At 47.1% G+C, this 22,211-nt stretch overlaps 1 protein-coding gene across 1 annotated transcript; it reads left to right on the top strand.

Moving 5' to 3' along the window:
- Positions 1-291: 291 nt before the first annotated feature.
- Positions 292-21,210, top strand: UFD1 (ubiquitin recognition factor in ER associated degradation 1). Its single transcript, XM_033098097.1, has 12 exons — positions 292-443; positions 3,291-3,423; positions 3,779-3,811; positions 6,718-6,839; positions 7,774-7,904; positions 9,394-9,466; positions 13,734-13,802; positions 14,709-14,774; positions 15,065-15,112; positions 15,940-16,028; positions 16,932-17,013; positions 21,087-21,210. The coding sequence occupies exons 1-12, from the start codon at positions 441-443 to the stop codon at positions 21,159-21,161; spliced, it is 924 nt and encodes a 307-aa protein (XP_032953988.1). The 5' UTR covers positions 292-440; the 3' UTR covers positions 21,162-21,210.
- The last annotated feature ends 1,001 nt before the right edge of the window (positions 21,211-22,211 follow it).

The following is a 22,211-nucleotide window of genomic DNA, read 5'->3' as shown; positions in this document are numbered from 1 at the left end:
GTTCGAAAGCAGATGAATGACATACTTCCGCCCGAGTCCTCGATGGCTGACGCAAAGGCCGGAAGATCTACGTGCATTCTGGGTAGTGTAGTCAGTAAGGAGAATGGGCCCAACTAAATTCATCTAGAGGAGGGTACTGTCAAAACGTAATTTAAAATAATTTTTTAAATTACTCCAGAGTGGACAACAATTTGGAAAAGGTACTTTATTGTTGATTTCGGGGAAACTTTAAGCCCTGGCGCCTTTGCCTGGCTTTTTCTCTTTTGCAGCCGAGCCCTGTCCTCGGCACCTCCCCCCTGGTCTAAAGTCTGGCACTTCCGGTGAGCCTCCCGGGGCATCCGAGGGGAGGCGGCGGCGGCAGCTGTGAGAAGAGCAAGTTGGTGGACTCCGGTCGTAACGTTCCTTAGACGAGGCAGCATCTGGGAGGCTCAGGTGCCATCATGGTGAGCGCGGCCGGACGGGCTGGGCACTGAGGCTGGGGTCGGGGGCCGAGATTGGGGTCCAGCGGGGCGGACTTAACGGCTGTGGAGATGCCGAGTCACCCCGGCCTGAGCCCGGCCCATCTGCCCGTCCCGGGCGCGGCGAACAAGACCCAGACCCTTGACTACGAACAGCCTCTACTCTTCTCCCTAGTTGGGGACTTGGTTCGCATTTCCTCTCAGTTGGACTTGAGCTCCTTCCATGTTTCAGTCCACCGAGGGGTCTCGCAAGTATTAAACACATAACAGGTTTCCATAAACACCAAATTAATTGGAAGGTTATTGCAGAATCAGGGGCTTTCTAGGAAAAATGCATGGGGGAACATCCAGTACCTCCTGGTCATGCATGGGTGGTGATCATGCCTTCTGCTACTTAAGCGATTCAGTAAAGATAAATCGTAGCTAGTATTTGCTGGCGCTTTTTCTGTTACACAATTTTTCATTAACATCTACCGTCCCTCATTACACTTTATCCCATTTAATCCCTACAGTGCCCTTGGAGGCAAGGATGATTCTTATTGTTTTAACCATGAGAAAACTATGATTTAAAGAGGTAGTTTCTGAAAGTTTGAAGCCAAATCTGGCTGCAAAGATCAGTCTCATTACCACTGTAATCATTGCCTGTGTTACCTGTTTATTTCAGTAAAAACAAGGAATGATTATTAGATTTTATCCTGTGTGTTAGTTTCGAATCATATTTCTGTTCTCAAGTTTATCCACTTAACGGATTTGAATACCTGCTATGTGGTAGGCAATATGCTGGGCATGGGGATTATAAAAGTAAAGTAGGAGGGGGGTAAGTAAAGTAAAATGGGTGGGGAGCAGTAGGGAGGGGCAGAAAGGTTCCGCGGTGTTTTGAAGGCAGAGTGGTGTAGGTGTTAAATACTTTGCACATTTTTCTTTCATGTTGCAAACAGGAGTGGCTTAGATGGGAGGTAGTGAGAGGCACTTAGGGGAGGCGGGACTCCTCCCCTGTCCTTCATCCAGAAACACTTTCATTTGTTATACTTCTGGCCAAGATTTTGTTGAGGAGTTCTGCTGGTTAAAAGAAGAGAGACAAAGGTTTGAAAGCTACTGTACTACAATAGAACACAAAGTGAAGAACCATTTGAGATTTTAAGCAGGAGCATGCTGTATTTGCATTTTAGGAAGAAGGCTGATTCTGCTTGTGGAATTAATTGTGGAATTGCTAGTAAACTACTTTATCGGTAGATGGCTTTCCCTCTACTTAATGTCTATTTGGAATCAAGTCAAGAAATATTTGTCTATTGTGAGATTTTTAAAAAACTTGTGGTGCAAAACACATAATATAAATTTATTATCTTAACCATTTTTAAGTTCACATTATTGTATAATGGGTCTCCAGAACTTTTTCATCTAACAAAACTGAAACTCTGTACCCATTAAACAACTCTATTTCCTCCTCCCAGCGTCTGGCAACCAACATTCTATCTACTTTTTGTCTCTTGAATTTGACTACTCTAGGGACCTCATATAAGTGGAATCCTATAGTCTTTGTCTTTTTGTGATTGGTTTATTTCACTTAGCATAGTCTTCTCAAGCTTCAAGACGTGTCAGAATTTCCTTTTCAGGGCTAAACAATATTCTTTTGTATGTATACACCACATTTTCTTTATTCATCCATCAGTGGATATTTGGATTGTTTCCACCACTTGGCTATTGTGAATAGCACTTCTGTGAACATGAGTGTACAAATATTGAGCCCTGCTTTCAATTCTTTTGGAATATACCCTATTGTGCGATTATATATATATACAGATTTTTGAAACATCATAATAATTGCAATACTTTGACCCCAGATTGCTGGGTAACATGTTTTCTAAGCCTCATTGTAATCCACAGTTTTAAGAGCTAGCATCTTACCTTCTTGATAGCTTTATTTATCAATGGAAGTGTGGAGTTCCACCGTGTGGCACAATGTGAGAGCACATTGCAGGGGTACCAGCCCTGACCCTGAGCAGAGCAGCAAAGGTTCCTGGAGAAAGGATAGTCATGGAAGCCAGGAAAAGGGGTGCAAACACCAGGCGCCTGCTCTTCCCACTGCCTGGAACACTGTTCCTTGTTTTCTACTTGGCTCCCGATCGTGGCATTCAGGTCTCTGCAGAGAGTCCCTTCCTGACCACCCACTTACACTAGAATTCCCAGGAGCTCTCTGTCCCTTAACCTCTCGTCCTCAGAATGTTTATCACTGCCTCACGTGCGTCGTTTGTTTGTTTCTTTTGTCTTGGGAATGGCAGAATATGAACTCTGCCGGGGCTGAGGTTGTACTTGTTTTGTTAGTGAACAGACTTCACTGGAATGGTGTTTCCCTAGTTCTTAGATCAGAGACTGGCAGACAGATTTTTTTTTAATTAAGAGGAGAAAGAGGAAAAGTGTACCAGGCAGGGGAACCAGCCCAGGGTTGGGGGCGGGTGGCATGTGTAGGATATTGTGGGGCCGTCGGTAACCACTCCCTGAGGTATGTGAGGTCTGGTCTGGATTGCAAGGGTGGGAGTGGGGGCACTGAAAAAGATTAAGAACAGGCGTGACTGCCTAGTTATTTCAGTAAGGTTGCACCACCTAAAAATGGAGACTAGATCAGGCTTGGCAGAAAGAATGGAAACAGATTTGAGATTTACCGTGATACTGGGAAGTGCTTCAGGCAGACCACTCTGGTCCATCAGGATTTCGGTGCATCTTGTTCTTTGAGGGTGTTTAGCAGCATTAACCACCCTGACCTGTTTTGGCTTTTGACAAGAAGAAATGTACCTTTATTTTGTTCTAACTCTGGCATCTCTTTCCTCCTTCTAGTTCTCTTTCAACATGTTTGACCACCCAATTCCTCGGGTCTTCCAGAACCGCTTCTCCACGCAGTACCGCTGCTTCTCCGTGTCCATGCTCGCAGGGCCTAATGACAGGTCAGATGTGGAGAAAGGCGGGAAGAGTATGTGCTTGTTTTTATTTTGAATAGTAACCTTTCCTGCCCTCAGCCTGCAGTGCTTATAGTCTTAAACAGTCCTTATTTTACATGTGTAACAGAAGCTCCTTAGAGTCAAAATGTTGCTTGCTCCAGATATGCGGGGTTCAAATTATGATTAGATTTATGGCTAGTAGCCATTCAGTTCCCCAAAATAAATGACAGCAAAGAAAGTTCTTTATGAAAGATTATTACGAAATTCTGGCTTCCGTACAAGTATTGTTTAATACTTTTTAGAGATAGAACAGAAACTGCATTTTGGCTTTTGTTCTGTCCTTTTAATTTTTATATTCTTAGTATTTCTTAAATATTTTCTCCACAGTAATTATGCCACCCTCAGCCCTCGATCAACTCAGTAAGTATTTTCTTTCTACATCACTTGAGAACTGAGGTAATGTCAATATGGAGGCCACGTCTGGTCGGGAATTGTCCCTGGAGGATGTCTGCTGGGTTGGGAGAACTGGGACCACATATGCCCTGCTGAGGTCGTGGCCTGTGGCGGCCAGCTGTCCAGGCTCGGGGCCAGTGAGTATTCACCTCCAGGTCTCTCCTCTGTGAAGGGGATCTCCCCTGAATACCCATCCCACTCCCTCCACTCCCATCTCGGATCCTGTCAGGAGTAAGGAAGGTTCAAGCACCAGTGCTTATCACACTGCCGTGGCAGCTGATGCCGTTGGCTGGGTTCACTCGGCTTTCTCCTAGACGACGGTGGTCAGCTCCCAAAAGGATGCTGCACAGCAGGGCTCTCGTCTCCTCCCCAGGCTCTTTCCTCAGCTCCAGGCCTGCATTTCCACCCACTCTGCCCCCGTGCATCTGCAGCACGTCAAAACCGAGTCTTCTGCCCCAGACACTGTTCCTTTTACTGGCTCCTGCCTCTTACCAGGAGTGAGAAAGGCCCATTGGTCCTGAGAGCGGCCACGCTTTCCCTCTCTTTCCCCAACCCCTCCTCTCATGAGAGCAACTTAGAGACCTCATGCCCCGGCCCCATTCCACCTGGACACGGAAAACCCTGAGCACAGACTCAGTCATTGCCCTTTTGAGATGCAGTGGTGTTTCTGAGTTCCTCCCTTCTGAGGCAGGAGATGTGGAAGCCACCATCAGGAGGGGCCACACTTGGCGTCCAGTACACTTGGGGCAGCACAATGGAGAAGGAATGCCAGCTCTGGTGTCGCTCTGGCTTGGGCTTTGCACCTTGCCTGGCCTGGTTCTAGAGTGGACTTGGCCTCTCTGAGCTTCATGACCTCATCTTTAAATGGGGACACAGCGCTTGCCTATCAGCTGTTGTGTGGCAGGAGTACCTCCTCCTAGGTGGTGCCTTGTGGTGTGTTCATAAACAGCCCAAACCTGTGTGACACCAGTGAGAAGGCACGAGGTGGCCTTTGGCCAGCAGGGCCTCACTGATGCCAACAGCAACAGTGGCCGTACCCAGTGGAGGCCTTTAATTTTGGCCTCAGCTCAGCCAGTGGGTGGGTACAGTCATGGGGTTCACATCCCTAAGGCAGGTCCCTGTCATCAGAAGAGGTCAGGGCCCCCAGAGAGCCTGCCTTTCCTTTGGGGCTGACCCAAGAGCTGAGCACCAAGTATGACGCTTGGCACAAGCGTCTGAGAAGAGAGTCAGATTGGGACAGTGCAGTTTAAATGAGTGTTGTTCAAACCTTTGAAGTAGTGGGATTAACTGTCCAAATGTAATCTTACGGGGAGTCCTAATTTATAAAAAGGGTCGCTGCTCAGTTTGGAGGAAGTGAGGGGGTGCGGAGGGCTTGGGAACTCTAAGGTACTTCTTTAAATCACAAAAAAAGTACAGTTTGAAAGCCAAGAGACTGAGGGACACAGGTTTCTTCCAACTGCAAGAATCTTGGACCGTTGGCTGGAACCTGAGCCAATTCACCATGACTGACTTCAGTTCTGTTCCACAGCCCTAGAGCTGGGAGGCTCCCTGGGGCCGGAAGCCTGGCTTTTGGGCACTTGGCCACACGCTACCAACATTCAAGCCACCCGTTATGATGGGGGAACACCCATGCTCACCACTGCCTCTGTGGTGAAGCTCTGCTTCCGGACGCTCTCCTCCCTACCTGTGGCTTCAGGCGCAAGATTGTTACCGGATCTGCTTCACCAGAAATTTTAGGGAGACCCCAAATGAAGTCTTCCACACCTCCTGCTCCTGAGTGGAACTTGTCTTGCTATGTTTGCCTGAACCAACAGGATAAAGTGGGCCTCGTGGTTACATCCCAGACCTGGGCCAGCAGCCTGGTTTAAAGCGGCATTGCCACTTCTGGGCCTTGTGATCTTGGGCATGTGGCTGAATCTGTGTGCCTTAGTTTCCCGTAGATCAAAGGGGTAATGATAGTACGTCACTGTTCTGGGAAGACTTAGTGAGGGCCTGGTATGCGACAGACACCATCACTATGTCACTCTGTCCCGGTGTCCAACTCTCCTGGGTTCTGCTTCATGTCACCAGCCCCCCCTTTCTGTGCCCCCTGCACTCCTGGGTCAGCATGCCAGCAGTCCTGTTTGCCTGCCTTTGGCCCTCCATGCGGCCTCAAACTCAGAGGGGACGTACTGTGCTGTGACGCTGCTAAGAGCCCACACTGCTGACTGGTCTCACCCTGTGTAATATCCAGCCCGGCCTCCCCTCCAGACTCCTCCCACACCCTGTCCGCGTGCCCCAGTCTCACCTAATTACCAGCCATTCCTGAACTGTCTGGGTTCCCCTTCCCTCCATGATTTAGCTCAGGCAGCTTCCTCTGCCTGGAATTCCCTCCCTGGCCTGTCCATCGTGACTCGCGTGGAGGGCGTCCTGTAGGAGCCCTGCCTCCTTCCGTCCCACCCTTCCCACTACACCACCACATCTGGGTGCACTTGTTTCCTTTCTCACCTCTCTAACTGGAAACCTTTGTGGGGATTTTGTGCAGGTTGGCCCTTAAATATTTATGAGTGAACAAATAAAGGAGTGAACGTGCCACTTTCCAAAATTGGAATTTCAGAAAATCACAGCTGTTAAACTGCTGCTGTGTACTTGAATCACCAAACATTCCTGAGTTCTAGGCCAAGTGCTGTGCTCTCGCAGGGAGTGGGGTGGTCCTGTGGGTGGGCTGACATGAGAGGCTAAGCACCACACTGATCCAGGTTCCTGCTCTCGAGGGCAAGGCTGTATGGAGCCATGGTGGGTGCTAGGGAGGCTGCTTTCCAGGGGAGCACGTTGGGGGAACAGGGTTTCTCTCCCTTGCAGGAGCCTTGCCTCATAGCCTCTCTTGATTTTAGGCCGACTCAACATTACCTACCCCATGCTATTCAAACTGACCAACAAGAACTCGGACCGCATGACACACTGTGGTGTGCTGGAATTTGTCGCTGACGAGGGTATCTGCTACCTCCCACATTGGGTGAGTTGGGTTTCTGGAGAGTCTGGGCCTGCCTTGGGGGAATCCTACCCCCAGATCAGAGTGAAAGAGGGCATTCAGAACACTGTGCCGCGCGCTGGAGTAGGCTGTTTCTTTGGTGGTTGCTTATTTGGTAGCCTAGACACTGCAGCCAGCCATGCCATCCATCTGTGATCTCCTGTATCAGGCGTTTTATACTCCTGTAGCAGGAGTATTTTTCAAATGGTGTAAGTACAGAATTTAGATTTTTATACATTTTCGCCCCATTTTTCAGTTTCTCCACCAATTCTGTTGCAACCGATGTGTGTTTATACACTTGCCTATAACTGAGTCTTTCCAAAGCACTCAACTTCATTGCCACAAAAACAGAGCCTCTCTAGAGCACTAAGGCTTTCCACAGAGACCCCTCTGTGGCCCCTCTATAGAGGTGAGAGAGGAGGTAGTGATGCTGGGATACATTGTACCTCAAAGATTCTCTCTCCAACCCACAGGCTGGGAATTTGGGTGGCCCCTTGTCCGATTCTCAGACCACTTTAGACCAGAAACTAATTGAATCCCTTTTGCTGAGAAACATCACATCCCCTGGGTTGCCTCTTTAGATAACATGGAGTTGCCAGCCCAACTCTTCCTGGGATGGCCTTCCAGCTCTTGGAAAGAGTAGGTGGTTGCCTGGGGTTTCCTAGCTGCTGCCACTGAGTTGACTCACAGCAGGTGTGTAAGCACATGCATCCTGTTGGCTGATTGGCAGGCTCCATCCCACCCAGGGCTCCTGGGCTGCTTCAGGGTGAGTCAGCCTGGAACAGGTGGGGGCCTTTCAGGCCAGGGTCCCCAGGAAGAGGCCATCTGAATGTCAGACTTTGGCCTGCTGGTGTGTGGTCGGTGGTGGTCTTGCTGGACGTTTGATTTCCAAGAGCCTCATGTAGCTTTCTTCCTTTAGATGATGCAGAATTTGCTGTTGGAAGAAGGAGGCCTAGTTCAGGTAGAGAGTGTCAACCTTCAAGTGGCCACATACTCCAAATTTCAGCCTCAGAGCCCTGACTTCCTGGACATTACCAACCCCAAAGCAGTGTATCCTTTTGAAATAAGAAGGGTTCTTCTGGACAAAAGCGGAGTATGCTCGCAGGTAAACAGCAAGCGCTTTGTTTAACGTGTGCCTACTTTGGGAGCACAAATTTATTGTGATTTGAGAATAATGGCGTTTAGCCAGCACATGGGCCATGGCGCCTGGACAAGTGTGCTGGGCACTCCATGGATGTCTTCTGGACACTTCCTTGTGGGCAGAGTGGAGCCCTTCCTTCAGGTGGACTGTGACACCTAGCACAAAGCCCAGTGTGTGCTGGTAGAAGGGGGCCAGCTGGTTTGCCTCTCAGCCTCCAACCCCTTGTGGGCCACTGGTGCCACTCAGCCTCCCCTTTTACCCAGGTTTAAGGGCTTTTCACTCCAAACCGATGGGGTGCATTGAATTAGTATGTTTCCTTTCTCTGAGCAAGAGGAATGCGAAGGTTTTAGGTTCTGGTGATTTTTTTCATATGTTCCCCTCTGAACGTAAGCCAGACCTGCTTATAATTTAAGGAGTGACTAGTGTGGGTGAGGGGTGTGCTGTGTGTGCTCTCTCTAGCTTGGAGGCCCCAGTTTGCTTTGTTGAGATCATGGTATGGAGTGGTCACTCTGTCACCTATTTATTTTTTAAAATACATGCTTGAAAAAAGCACAGATGAGTAGATGGTAAAAGAAATGGTGCCTCCACCTGTCCTACTTCTACACTCTCTCTGGGTGTGAGCTTAGGAGCAAGCTGCTGCGGCCATGTTCTGGACTCGGAGGGCCATGCTGAGCCCTGCACTGACTGTCTGTGGACCAGCATGTTGAGTCCCCTGTGGCCAGGTCCTGGACACGTGGGGGTGTTGGGCTCTCTTGTTTGTGGCAGTTGGTGGTGGGGCTTCCCATCCTGCAGGCAGGACAACGTCCTGTGGCAAAGTCTGGTTACCTTGGCCGTGAGAGCTCTGCTTGGAGGTGCTCGTCTAGCTGTCAGTGCCCAGGAGAGGGGCCTGCCTCTATTACTGTAGTTCCTTGTGATTTTTCTCTGGATTTTTACATGCAGACTTACTGTATCCATTGGCAGAGTTAACTTGTTAGTATACAGAGAAAGGGCATTACTTTCATCAGCTTAGAGTCAACACAACGCTCCCTGGTCTGGATGACAGTCTTCGCATAGAGCAGAGAATGTGGGGGGCACACAGAGCAGCGATGCGGGAGCCATTTCCACCCTCAGAGGCTGAGTGGATTGAGTCTGACAGCTCAGTGGTCCCCAGGAGGAGTCGAGGGCAGGACACCCCTGTTGCGTGGAGTTTCACATGAGGAGTGAAGACAGCATCCCACATAAGGCCCTTTTCACAAAGCTGCTGTCATTCTGCAAGGTTGTGTGACCAAGAAAAGTGAACCTAGACAGCCTGGCTCTTTCTCCCTCAGACTCTGAGGTCCTCTCTGGGATGTGCCATGTCACAGTGGTGGATTCTGGAGCCATGGTTTGTGTTTGTGCCTTGACAATGTGTGTCTGCAGATTAGAAAACGCATTGAGAAACTTTGCCTGTCTGACCACCGGGGATGTGATTGCCATCAACTACAACGAGAAGGTGAGTGTCTCGGCCACGGGGCCAGCAGGACCTGGAGCCCAACTCAGTGTAGATCACACCTCACGAGGACCTGCAGTGCCATTCTGGTGTTTGAATGGGAGTTTTTTGTGAACACTGTATGTGTGGCTTTTGTCAACTGATTGCTGCCTACTGTTGCTTTTTAGAGCCCTCTACTAATTATTCAGGAACTGTTTTGATGGTTGATTGTATTTATAGGCAAATCAGCTTAGCATTGTTCTACTTACTAATCACATGTCTGTGTACCACAGTGGGTGAGCCTGCCGACTGTGCCTCAGTTAGAAAGGTCTGTATTTCCCATATAATCTGAACTAAGCCCTTTGCTGCGCTGTGGGGACACAGAAACGAGCCAGTCTGGAGCCGCGTCCTTGCCATTCCCTCCCTTGGAAGCAGACAGGCCTTTCTAGAACGGGCCCTGTGGTATGCTCCAAGTGCTGTGGGGCATCTGGAAGCAGAGCCTGGCTCCTCCTGGTAATAGTGCTCCCTGAGGTCACTTCTCTTCATGGGAGCCCACATCCTCTTCCTCCTGTTGCCTTTAGCTTTGGTTTTCCCATAGCTCTTCTGGGCTCGTCCGTCTTGACAGAAGTCTTTCGGGTCTGAACATCACTTATGTTCATTCATGATTCCATGCTTCTTAGCTATCTGGATGTAGAGAATTTAACTGTCTAGTGAAATACCATATCTCGTCCTCCATTTCTCATTCATTTCATGTGTAGTGACAGATGAGTTCCCACAAAATTCAAGACAGCGTCCACTTCCTCATTATCCGTGGCAACACATCTGAGGGAAAATGTAATAGTTGCCAATCCTGTTGCTAGGCCATCCTAACACAGGCATGGAGCACAGTGATGTGGGTGCCCCGTGTCCCCTGTGATGGTGACCATGATTTACCATCACACGGTTGACCGCCTTGTGCTCAGGAGTGACCAAAGGCCTGGCTTGGCTTTCCCGAGGCCAGCTCTTAACTCCTCCACACATTCGCCCGTCCCCTTAGGTATTGGGGCCCTCATTGCCATGAACCAGAAGTCTGTGGTTCAGCCAGTCCCTCCCTTCAGGATCAGGAGGACAGTTACTCCTTCAGTGTCTGTGTAGGGATCCAGCATGTTCTCCAGTAATTGCTTTCTCTCTGAGCCATCTGATACTGAGAGTCCTTACTTTTCCATTTTTGAGATTTTGAGTCACACTTTTCTATAAAATTAAGAAATCATCTTGTTGACCTTAGCTTTGTGGGGAACATTTTAGGTATTGTCTACCTTAACTGAATAGTTCAAGCTTTCATAATTAATTATAGGTAGCCTTAATATTACTGTTCTTAATATCAAGATAGTAATGCTAAATGTAACTCGAATTGATGATATTTTTGCACTGAAAGGGCACGAGTTACATAGCGCATACATAGAATTGAAACACATGTTTAAACTCCTATTTTTGTAAGTATGGGAGACTGAGTACTCTAAAGAGCCCTTCTGATAAAAAGCCAATTAAATCAGGATAAGGATAAAACCTAGGTTATTAATGCATTGGTAGGCTTGCAAGAGATATAGGAAGTTTTTCAAGAGTCTTTCAGCAGGGTTTTCTTGAGGGCAAATGGCCATATGGGTGCTACAGTAGGAGATCTGAATTGGAGACTTTCAGATTAAACTGGAACTGTTATTAAAGAGGCCAAAATAGACTCAGAGGTGGCTGTTTTCCTCATCCCAGGAGAAAGAACCCAAATTCTGTCTGGGGAAAGCTCCCCCAGTTTAGTTTAGCCCTTGGGATTGCTATACCGTGTTTCCCCGAAAATAAGACCTAACCAGAAAATAAGCCCTAGCATGATTTTTCAGGATGACATCCCCTGAGCATAAGCCCTAATGCGTCTTTTGGAGCAAAAATTAATATAAGACCCAGTCTTATTTTCTGGGAAACAAGGTAGATTGAAAAGCAAACAGAAACTCGTAATACAACCACCACACATACAAAGTAGAGATAACAAAAGCAGATTTAGACCCTTAAGAAAATCGATATTGGGATTTTCAGGTGCAAATATAAAATAGTTATGTATAAAATGTTGAAAGAAATTAAAAAATGGAATAATAAAATTTAGCAAGCAACAAAAGAGTGTTAAAAAAAACAGCAAGATTTGAAAAACTGTCAAAGAGTTAAATAACAGCTGATAAAGAATTAATAAAACAAAAATTAAATCTGGAGAAATGACTTAGAAATCTTCACTGAGAGGCAAGGTGATGGACTGTATGAAAGATTGAGGTATTGGAGATACTAAGAAAGTCAAACATGCTCTGTGAAAATCCCAGCAGGAGAGAGGGGAGGAGTGGCGCTTTGTGAAGAGATAATAAGTGAAATTGTTTTTCAAATGGCCATCAACCCATAGTTACAGAAAGTATAATGTATACCAAACAGGCTGAGTTAAAGGATACAGAGAAGTAGCAGAGAGAAAATACAATACTTCTAGAACAGCAAATAGAGGGTATATTTGAATAGCAACCATGATAGCCCAAAATAGCAGAATATCTTTAGAGGCTGAGAGGAATTAACTGTCATCAAACCTTCTTTAAAGAATGAGGGTGGGGCGGCCAGATGGCTCAGTTGGTTAGAGCGCAAGCTCTGAACAACAGGGTTGCCGGTTCGATTCCCACATGGGCCAGTGAGCTGTGCCCTCCACAACTAGATTGAAGACAACCAGCTGCCAGAGGGGCGGCCGGATGGCTCGGTTGATTAGAGCGCTGGCTGTCAACAACAAGGTTGCGGATTCAATTCCCGCATGGGATGGTGGGCTGCAGCCCCTGCAACTAAGATTGAAAACGGTGGTGATGGAAGGAGAACTGACTCTGGGTGGTGAACACACACTGGGATTTATAGATGATGTAATACAGAATTGTACACCTGAAATCTATGTAATTTTACTAACAATTGTCACCCCAATAAATTAAAAAAAAAAAAAAAGATTGAAAATGGCAACTGGACTTGGAGCTGAGCTGCACCCTCCACAACTAGAATGAAGGATAGCAACTTGGAGCTGATGGGCCCTGGAGAAACACACTGTGCCCCAATATTCCCCAATAAAATAAAAAAAAGAATGAGGGCAAAATAAAAATATTTTTAGATAAACAAAATCTGAGAGTTTATTTACTAGTGAAGTTTCAAAAGCATGTACTTTAGGAATGAGCATTATCCTAGAAGGAAAGACCACAAGGAACAATGAACAAGTAAAACTAAAAAAGTCACAAAAATATTTATCCTTACTACACAAAACATGTTTTTATATTTCGATTGTACTATCTTCCAATGTTTTTCTCTTCTAGTTCTGGTTGCAACACAGTTGGTTTTATGAGCCATTAATTAGTTGTGACCTGCAGTTTGAAAACACTGCTGTAGAGAAATGTGGACACGTGCCCCCGGGGACATGTATCTGAATGTTCATCGCAGCGCTGTTAGTGAAAGCAGAACTACTGGAAACAGCCCTGATGTTGCACGCAGAAATTGTATCCACACAGTGACATACAGATTTCTTTTTTTTAATCTACTAAATAATGGGGAAACTTTTAAAAATTGAGTGGGCACGTTGAGCCTTCTCACCTTACTTTGGTGACCTTCTTTCTAATACGTAAATTTTTTAAATGGTGGGACTCTCTATTATTAAAACAAGACATACTCTAGGTAAAAATAAAGAACCTAAAGTGAAAAAAGTAGATTCTTCCACTTATAGTTTCTATCCTCTGGGTGTTTTTACGTACAGGAGATCAACCTAGACACACAGCAACATTAATGATTTTTAATTTTTCTTATTGGCTGTATTGTGTTCCACTGGTGACTATGAATACGAATATCATTCATTTAACCAAACTATTGGGAAGCATTTGGGGTATATACTATTAGCAGTGTTGGAGTGAGCATTCTTAGAATTTTCTCTTTGGGCATTTAGCTAATAATTTACTTAGAATAAACTCCTAGAAATGTACTTTCTGGGGTAAAGGCTATGAGTGCCTTGTCTGGGGTAAAGGCTGGGGTAAAGGCTATAACTGCCTTGTCTGATTGGAATCACTTTTGAGGAACAGCCTCTGTTGATTTTGGGGCAGGCATCAAGGCGGTTCACCCCCAGTCGCCGCATTGTCACAGCAAGAGGTGCGGCTGTGGAGGGTGTCATGGAGGTGATGATGGGTCTGCAGGAGCAGGGTAGGGAGCCATGGTAACATGAACAGTTACAGCTACCAATGGAGCCACGAAACCAACCATCTTGTTCTTCCCACAGATCTATGAACTGCGGGTGATGGAGACCAAGCCTGACAAGGCTGTGTCCATCATCGAGTGTGACATGAACGTGAGTGATTTTGCTGCTTACAGTGCGTTCGGGCCTGGGGAAGATGGGCATTCAGTGGCCCCTGTAGGCCATGGTCCCAGGAGGATGTCACTGCCACACAGCCCCTGGGACTTTTTGGGGGAGAGAAGGAAAATGCTGCCAGAACATAATGAGGAGCTGACCCTGGGATCAGGGCCAGTGGGGGTGGCAGAGTTGCCGCCAGTTCTGAGTTGGCTGAATCCATCGGCACCCCAGGCCTGCCAAGGAGTAAAACTTATTAAAAACCAAGGAAGCTCAATTAAAAACCAACCAAACAACCCACTAAGGCAGTCTGCTCAGCTCTGGAGTAGGAAGGAACTATTAAGATACACAACAGCCTGGTGGCGTTCCAGAGAGTGATGCTGAGCCAAAGGGCCAATCCCAAAAGGTTATACACTGTCAGGTTCCGTTTTTATAACATTCTTGAAATGTCAAAACTTTAGAAAGCGAGGACAGAATAGTGTTTGCCAGGGGCTACGGGTGGTGGAGAGGCCCCGGAAGAGGGGGCTGTGGATGGGGAAGGATGACATGAGGGATCCTGTGCTTTTGGAACTGCTCAGCATCCTGACGGTGGGCCTGGATGCACAGACCTACAGTGGTGATGAAATTGTGTGGACTTACAAGTGAGCTTGTGGTTCATGTAAAACCGGGATTCTGACTAGTACAGATGTCGATTTCCTGGAGGTGATTGGCTCCAGGAACTATACTGGAATCCTAACAACTATACTAGAATTTTGTAAAGGTCACCATTAGGAAAGTACAGGGCATCTTTCTGTGTTATTTCTTACTGCATGAGAATCTACAGTTGTTTCAGTTAAAAACAGAAGAGTTACGAGAAGCTAGGTGCCACCATGTCTCACAATTTGACCTTTCGTCTTGGGAACTCAGGTGGACTTTGATGCCCCGCTGGGCTACAAGGAACCTGAGAGACAAGTCCAGCATGAGGAGTCAACTGTAAGTAGTTTCTCCAGCATCCCTCCCCTCCCTGTGTGCAGCTTTGCCCTCTTTGTTAATGGTCTCTGGGAGTGTGTCCTGGGTCTGTCCTGACAGCTGCCCCGCCCCGTGTTTGGCCTCTGCTGGTGCAGACGCGGCCACATTCTCTGCTGCTCTTCCAGTTTTACTTCGGGAGACGGTGTGTCCAGCTGTTTGGGTACAGAGACAGCGATAGAAATGAGGGGCCCAAGGGAAAGCTTGGGGTGTCCCTGCTGAGAAACTCATCTCCTGTTTTTCTGTCTCCCTGTCAGGAAGGCGAAGCTGACCACAGTGGCTATGCTGGAGAGCTGGGCTTCCGTGTGAGTACCAGGCCACACGTTTTACTTCCTGTTTTCCTGCCGCGCCATCTGCTCCTGCCAGCCACTCTCTGTAACACTCCATGGACCTCAGCAGGCATCGGGCCTCTGGGTGTCTGTGCACACACATATCTGCCACTTTGTCGGTTACATGGCACTTTATGTCCTTTTTGTCCTGGAATCCTAACAACTCTTTAAGGCGGCCACAATTTTTTTTCTTTTTAAAATTCTAACCTACCAAAAAGTTGAAATAGTACAATGGACACACATATATTCTTCACTTGAATTCACCAAATGTGGTGGTGTTTGCTTTATCTCTAAGACGACATACTCTTTTTCTTTGCCTGTTCTGTTTGAAAATAAATTCCAACATGACCCTTCAGCATTGCCGCCAGCAAGGCTCCCTGGGAAAAATGTGGAGATGGCTAGTGTGAGGGCACGGGGACACCGGGAGACAGCAGAGAGGCAGGACTGGAAAGCTGAGCTGTGGGGCAGTTGTAACAGGCCTTAGCCCATCCACAGGGCCCCAAACTGGGTGGCCCTGCAGAAGCCAGGGCCAGACCTTTCAACCTGTCATTGGTTACTGGCTGCCCCTGGGGGTGGCTATCTTTGGGCCAGGAGGCTCCCTTCAACTCACAGAACTCCTGAGGGGCTGGGCAGAGAGTTGTCGGCTGCCCATACTTCACTGGCGAGTGAGGGCTTCATTCCTGAGGGGGATTTGGTGGTGCCCACCAGCACATATCCCTGCAGTGGTGTCCACAAAGGGCATGTGGATGTTCACTCCGCTCTTGGGGCTCAGTGCACGCGTACTCTCCTGTTTGCCTGCCTAGGCCTTCTCCGGCTCGGGGAATAGACTGGATGGGAAGAAGAAAGGTGTGGAGCCGAGCCCCTCCCCAATCAAGCCTGGAGACATTAAAAGGTGGGTCTGCCCTGGCTCTCTTCCAGCCTGATGCTTTATCTTTGTCCAGGGAAGGTCTGCTCTAGACCTCTGGGGTGGCAGCCTCACTCTACTCTAGCTCTGGAGATAAAGCCTGGATCAAGGAGGTTGGTGGGGTGGACGAATGCCCCCACTCCCTGCTCTCCTTGGGGAACTGGAGCGTGATGTGGAGTTCGGTGTTTCCCAGCGGAAGTGTAGCAGTGTTTTCTCCGCATCCGGGACCACTGCAGTCCAGCCTCCTGCCCCCACGTGGCACCTGATCAGATCTCTGTCCTACTCAAAACCTTTCTGGTTCCTATCTAGTAACCTGTGTATTTTCCTGTTTTGTGACTTAATTAAGTAACAATATCTCAGCTTCCCTCAGACAGCAGGCCCAAGCTGCCTCACTGAGATGTGTTTCTATTGTTTGGTTCAGGGATACAGAGCAGATTCCCTGCTCCAGTAGCTGTCGTGGCAGCGATGAGCTACGTCGCCCGGCTACTCTGTGTTAGAGCAGAAGGAGAATGCTGGATGTGGGGTTTTTACAAAACCACTCTGAAGGAGTGAAATGAGTTTCATACAAGTGGAGTGCTTCCAGGGTCATCCGTGAGGCTGGAGGGCAGAGATGGAGAGGGCCTCCCAAGCCTCCAGACGACCCCTCACCACAGAACAGGCTTCAGGTCTGCAGGCCCCTTCCCCAGTTGCCTTCTGGTTCCCTGCTGGAGGGATGCTGGGGAGCACCCAGGGGCCGGCCCACGGCCCGTGGGGGTACAGCCACATACCCCAGAATGAGAGTCGCCAAGAGGATACTTGTCATCTCTGGCTTGCCTTCCTCTTGACTGTAAAAGTGAATTTTAGTCCTTTTCTCCTGGAATTAATATTTCTCCTTTTCTGTGTTCTTTGCAGAGGAATTCCCAATTATGAATTTAAACTTGGTAAGATTACGTTCATCAGAAATTCACGTCCACTGGTCAAAAAAGTTGAAGAGGTGAGTATATTTCATGGGTAATGAGAAGTTTTATTTTCTAGTGATAACTGGTGGAATTCTTTCCATTCTGAATCAGGGTGCTCCTGTCATATTTTCTCTATTCTTGGGGCTCTCCTCCCCCTGGTGGCCTGATTGTCCTGTTGCGGCTGCGTGGGAGGTGTGCAGGCCACAGCACTGGCTTCACTTGGTGGTGGAGATCGCATAGCACTGGCTCACAGAGCCCTTGCCAGGTGTCCGGCCCTGTGCTGAGTGCTTCATATTTAGTTATTTAATCCCCAGGACAGTCCATTAGATGCCTGCTGTGAGCGTGAAGGGGCATGGAGGTCAGGGTGCCCGGGGCCCAGGGTTAGATCTCCTGACAGCTGCATGGCCGCCTCAGTGCCATCACACTCCAAAAACGGCCTCCACTGAGACCTGAGGAGAGCGGCCTCCCTCGGCCCTTCCGATGTGACAGGAAGGAAAGGGTGCAGGTGGGGGCAGGAGGTATTGGCAAAGAGGAGGTTCTACCTCCTGGGCACGTCTTCCAGGTGCTAGAAAGTGGCTCAGAAAACCCATCATGCCCTACTGTAGATTGATCACTCCACCAGCAGCCGTGGCTGTGTGTGCTGTGTATTTCTAGAACACCCAGCACTTCAGACCCTCCGCTTTCCTGGTTCCTTTTTGCACAGGCTTAGTCTCTTGGGGCCTAGGGATAGCAGAGAAGAGATGTGCTGTGAGCATGTGTAGGGTGGGCTGCCAGATGGGACCCATCACTGGCCAGTTTCTGGCTACAGAAACTCACAGGCCCCTTCTGACCACTGAACTCCTCCCCTGTAGCCTTTGGATGGTTGGGAATAGAGACCACTATGCTGTCTGCACACCTGACCCCACTCACAGCACCTCCTAGCCTTAATGTTCTCGACACAGTGTTGGCGACCTTCCAGGGTCTAAGGTGCGAATGCGGTCCCTGGTCAGACCTCACCCTCTGAGTCTTCCTTGAAGCCCTTTCCAGGCCTTTGCCAGTGCCAGGCCGGTCTTGCTGACTCAGGTCTAGAGGCCTCAGCACGGGTGCCCTCCAGGCTGACTCATGACCCAACTGTTGGAGATACAGGAAAGGGAAGGTGAGGCTGACAGACACAGCTGGATCTGTTTTATCCATAAATATTTAAAAAGAAATGTATGACTGAAGATGGGATTGAAGGCACATACTTGGCTCTACTTCATCCTGAAACCCACCAAAGCTGTGGTACAAGATAATAAAGACAATGAAGAGGAGAGGTGGCAACTGCAACAAAACTTTGGAAACCCTCAAGCAGAAGGACAAGTAGTAACTGACCTACTAGATCAGGGAAAGCTGCATCCTGAGCTTGCTGCTGGGAAGCCCAGAGGCAGCTTGTTTTAGGTAATAGAGCTCTCAAGGGGCACCTCTTGAGATGGAGGGTTAAGGAAAGTATGTGTTACAAAGGAGTTAGAACTGCAACACCACCTTCCCCTTACCCTGCTGGGGCTACGCCTCCCCCACACCAGGGAAAGGCCTCAGGGAAGGTCCTTAGATTGGGGTCATCAGCACAATGGATAGCAGGACAAAACTAAAAAAGGGAACAAGTGGCAATTGGCATCCTGAATGTTGCCACACTTGGTGTCCTTCCCCTGCTTTGGCTCCCAGACACTGGCCGCTGGGTTTGCCCATTGCAGTCGGAGGAGCTTTTTCTGGACAGTCTCAACGAGCTCCAGGGAGGGTCCCAGCTAGCTCACCCCAAAGTGAAGACTGCCATCAGAAAGTTTCCAATGCTGACATCCAAATCATAAGAGTTCTGAAAAGAGATTAGAGAAACCAAAGAGGCAGAAGCCATCAGGAAAATGATTGCTCCAAACTCCTGGGCACAAATTTGTAGGTTGGAAGGCCCACTGAGTGGCCAGCACGGTGAATGAAAATAGCCCCACACTGAGGCAAAGAAAAGATCCTAAAGTTTCTAGAAGGAAGAAGGAGGTTCTACTACGGATCAAGAATGGAATCATTTTAGCAGGACACAAGCAGCTAGGAGATAATGCAGCCATGTCTTCAAAATTCTGAGAAGATACCCAACTTTTACAGTCTGAATTGTGTCTCCCTCTCCCAATTCCTGTGTTGAAGCCCTAACTCCTAGTACCTCAGAATGTGACATTTTTTGGAAATAAGGCTTTTACAGAGGTGACTAAGTGAAAGTGAGGCCATCAGAGTGGCCCCTGATCCAATCTGACAGGTGCCCTTATAGAAGAGGAAATTTGGGTACATAGAGGACAGACCATGTGAGGACACAGTAAGAAGGTGGCCATCTGCAAGCCACGGAGAGAGGCCTCAGGAGAAACCAAACCTGTCGACACCTTGATCTAGGACATACAGCCTCAAGAACAAAGATAAGATACATCTTGTTAAAGCCTGCCAGTCTGTGGCACTTTGTTATGGCAGCCCGAGCAGCCTGACACCTACCACACTGTCAATGAAACGAAAGTAGAAACAAGGTACTTTGGATATGTGGGATCTCACAAAAACATAGTCCTCATGCACCTTTTCTTTCTTTTTTATTTATTTATTTATTAAATTTATTGCGGTGACAATTGTTAGTAAAATTACATAGATTTCAGGTGTACAATTCTGTATTACATCATCTATAAATCCCATTGTGTGTTCACCACCCAGAGTCAGTTCTCCGTCCATCACCATATATTTGATCTCCCTTATCCTCATCTCCCACCCCCCACCCCCATGCACCTTTTCTCAGGAAGCTGCTGGAGGATATAGCCCACTAAAATTAAAGAATACGGTAGAAATAAGAAAGCCTTAGATCTGGGAAACAGGAGTCCCCACGGCCATGTGCAACACAGAGAGAGTGGCCAGTCCAGGAATGGCAGCTTGAAGCCTCCAAGACTCACACCTTCCTCACGCCGACAAAATTGGCGAGATGCTGGCTATGATGAAACTCTTATGGACAGCAGGACAAACAGAAGGCTCTACAGGAAAGGACAACTGGATGGCTCAGCTGTGACTGGCATTTACATGGTCACCACCACGTAAACCCTGTACAGGCCCCACCAGAGGTACCAGCTGCATTAGGTGAGGGGGCTACTGTGTTTCCCCAAAAAAAAGACCGAGCCGGACAATCAGCTCTAATGCACCTTCTGGAGCAAACATTAATATAAGACCAGGTATTATATATTACATTACATTCATTATACCTGGTCTTATTTTATTATAAGACCGTTAATTATGTTAATTTTTGCTCCAAAAGACTCATTAGAGTTGATTGTCTGGCTCAGTCTTATTTTCGGGGAAACATGGTAGGTACCCGAGTGTGTGGTGGGGAACCCAGAATCGCCTTCTATCAATAACACCTTCAGCTAATTAGCAGTACAAGCACGAGAAAGATATCTGCTGTTTTTGGGAGTTATAAAAAACAAGCTGTCTTTTCTGCTGGTAGGACTATAGCTTGGTAGAACGTTTCTGAGAGCTAGTGAGTCACCATATGTTAAAAGCCTCAAAAATATATGCATCCTTTTACTGAGGAATTCAACTTCTAGGAAAAATCAGGCTGTGTGTAAATACATGAAGTTGCTTACCACAGCAATTTAAAATACTGCAAACCTGGAAGTAATATCCCATGGTAGAAGACTGTCTCTCCCATGTGATGGAATTCTCTGTAGCCTTTAGAATGTACTAGATAGATAAGAAATTCATTGACTTGAGATGGGGGAATTATGTACGAAAATAGTTTATGTAACCTTATACAGAAAAGTGACTGGAAGTCTTATTTTTGGGGTGGTGGAGTTATAGGTGATTTTTCTTTTGGGGGTGTATTTTATATTTTTTACATTGAAAATGTGATGCTTCTGCAAAAGGATATACCTTCAACCTGAGAATAAAGGCTGTAGTAGATGCATAGTTGTGATTGTGTCTTCAATTCGATTGATTATGATTTGTATCTGTATTTCAAAGACATTTCTTATGAATAACGTGGAAGTAAGGAAAATGGTGGATGGTAATGAATCAGTAGAGTAAAGCTTTTTTAGTAAACCTCCAAGAAGTTTCTGAAATAGTATTTTATCTTCACACCTAGGATGAAGCTGGAGGCAGATTCGTCGCTTTCTCTGGAGAAGGACAGTCATTGCGTAAAAAGGGAAGAAAGCCATAAGTTGGGACGGTTGGCTGATTGGAAAATAAAATGATCAATTGCAACGTAATGACTTTGAGTTAACTGGCTTGGACGGGATGAGACTTTTGCAGAGGACGCTCTGTCACTTTATGTTTATTTAGAGGTTCCTAAGAATTGCCAAGTTTGACCTGGAACTGGAGCAGCAGGATGTTATGGTTGTGTACTTGATTTGGGGAGAGAGAAAGCTGTCTCTTTTGAGGTCCCATAGGCTGCCTTCTTGCCACTTCTCGCTTTCATCCCCTGGGGGACGCACTCCCACTGCCTCAGCGGAAGCAGATTTCCCCAGTTCCTGATAAAAACCAATGGAAGGGATTGAATTGCTCTAACTTGTATTCTTTCTCTTTTTTCATTTATCCCTTCTTTTTGCCAGTCTATCGCTTAGATATTGCCTTTGGCCTAGAAAAAGTGGTTTAAATAGATATGTGCTCTATAAATAGTGGTGTTATTACATTACTCTGGCTGCAAGTAGTTGAGGACGAGTGTTTCTATTTTTATTTTACATATTGATTTTTTCCCCAAAAGAACTATTCCTCAGAAGGAAACCCTGATCTGAAAGCATTTCCACTTTTATTTTGATTTTATTTGGAAATAACTGGCTCCTTAATCAATCTGGTCTATGGCTAAATAACTTCATGGTGAAATACAAATGTGAACATTAAATAAAAGTTAAAGATGTTCTTTATCCTTCCCTACCCCCCACGCCCTGTGTCATGTATTAAGTTATCCAAGGTTCTGCTGGCCTATTTTTTATTAGTCTCAGATGTTCACTTTCTACAGAGTGAGATCTTTTAACATGTTAATCCAATTTTTTTAATCTCTTGTTCCTTTAAAATAATTCTAAATCAAGAATTTCAAATAAAAATAGGGAATGACTAAAACCTGGATTGCTTCTAAAAGTTTGATTAAATGGCAACATGGATTGATGGTTGGGCCAGGAGTTGCGGGAAGGCCTGCTTGCAGGTGCCCCTCATTCCATCCTGCTGTTAGAAAAGAGCTCTGGGAGGCTTCTCCTGGAGAATGTGAGGAGAA

This window comes from Rhinolophus ferrumequinum, chromosome 25 (genome assembly GCF_004115265.2).
Source record: "Rhinolophus ferrumequinum isolate MPI-CBG mRhiFer1 chromosome 25, mRhiFer1_v1.p, whole genome shotgun sequence".
Classification (NCBI taxonomy): domain Eukaryota; kingdom Metazoa; phylum Chordata; class Mammalia; order Chiroptera; family Rhinolophidae; genus Rhinolophus; species Rhinolophus ferrumequinum.
The sequence above is the reverse complement of the archived record's forward strand: the minus strand, read 5'-3'. Positions and strand labels throughout refer to the sequence as shown.

Coding starts and splice junctions, on each gene's coding strand:
- UFD1 (XM_033098097.1), top strand. Junction 6,840..7,773: donor TCTGCTACCTCCCACATTGG/GTGAGTTGGGTT, acceptor TTCTTCCTTTAG/ATGATGCAGAATTTGCTGTT. Junction 7,905..9,393: donor ATTACCAACCCCAAAGCAGT/GTATCCTTTTGA, acceptor GTGTGTCTGCAG/ATTAGAAAACGCATTGAGAA.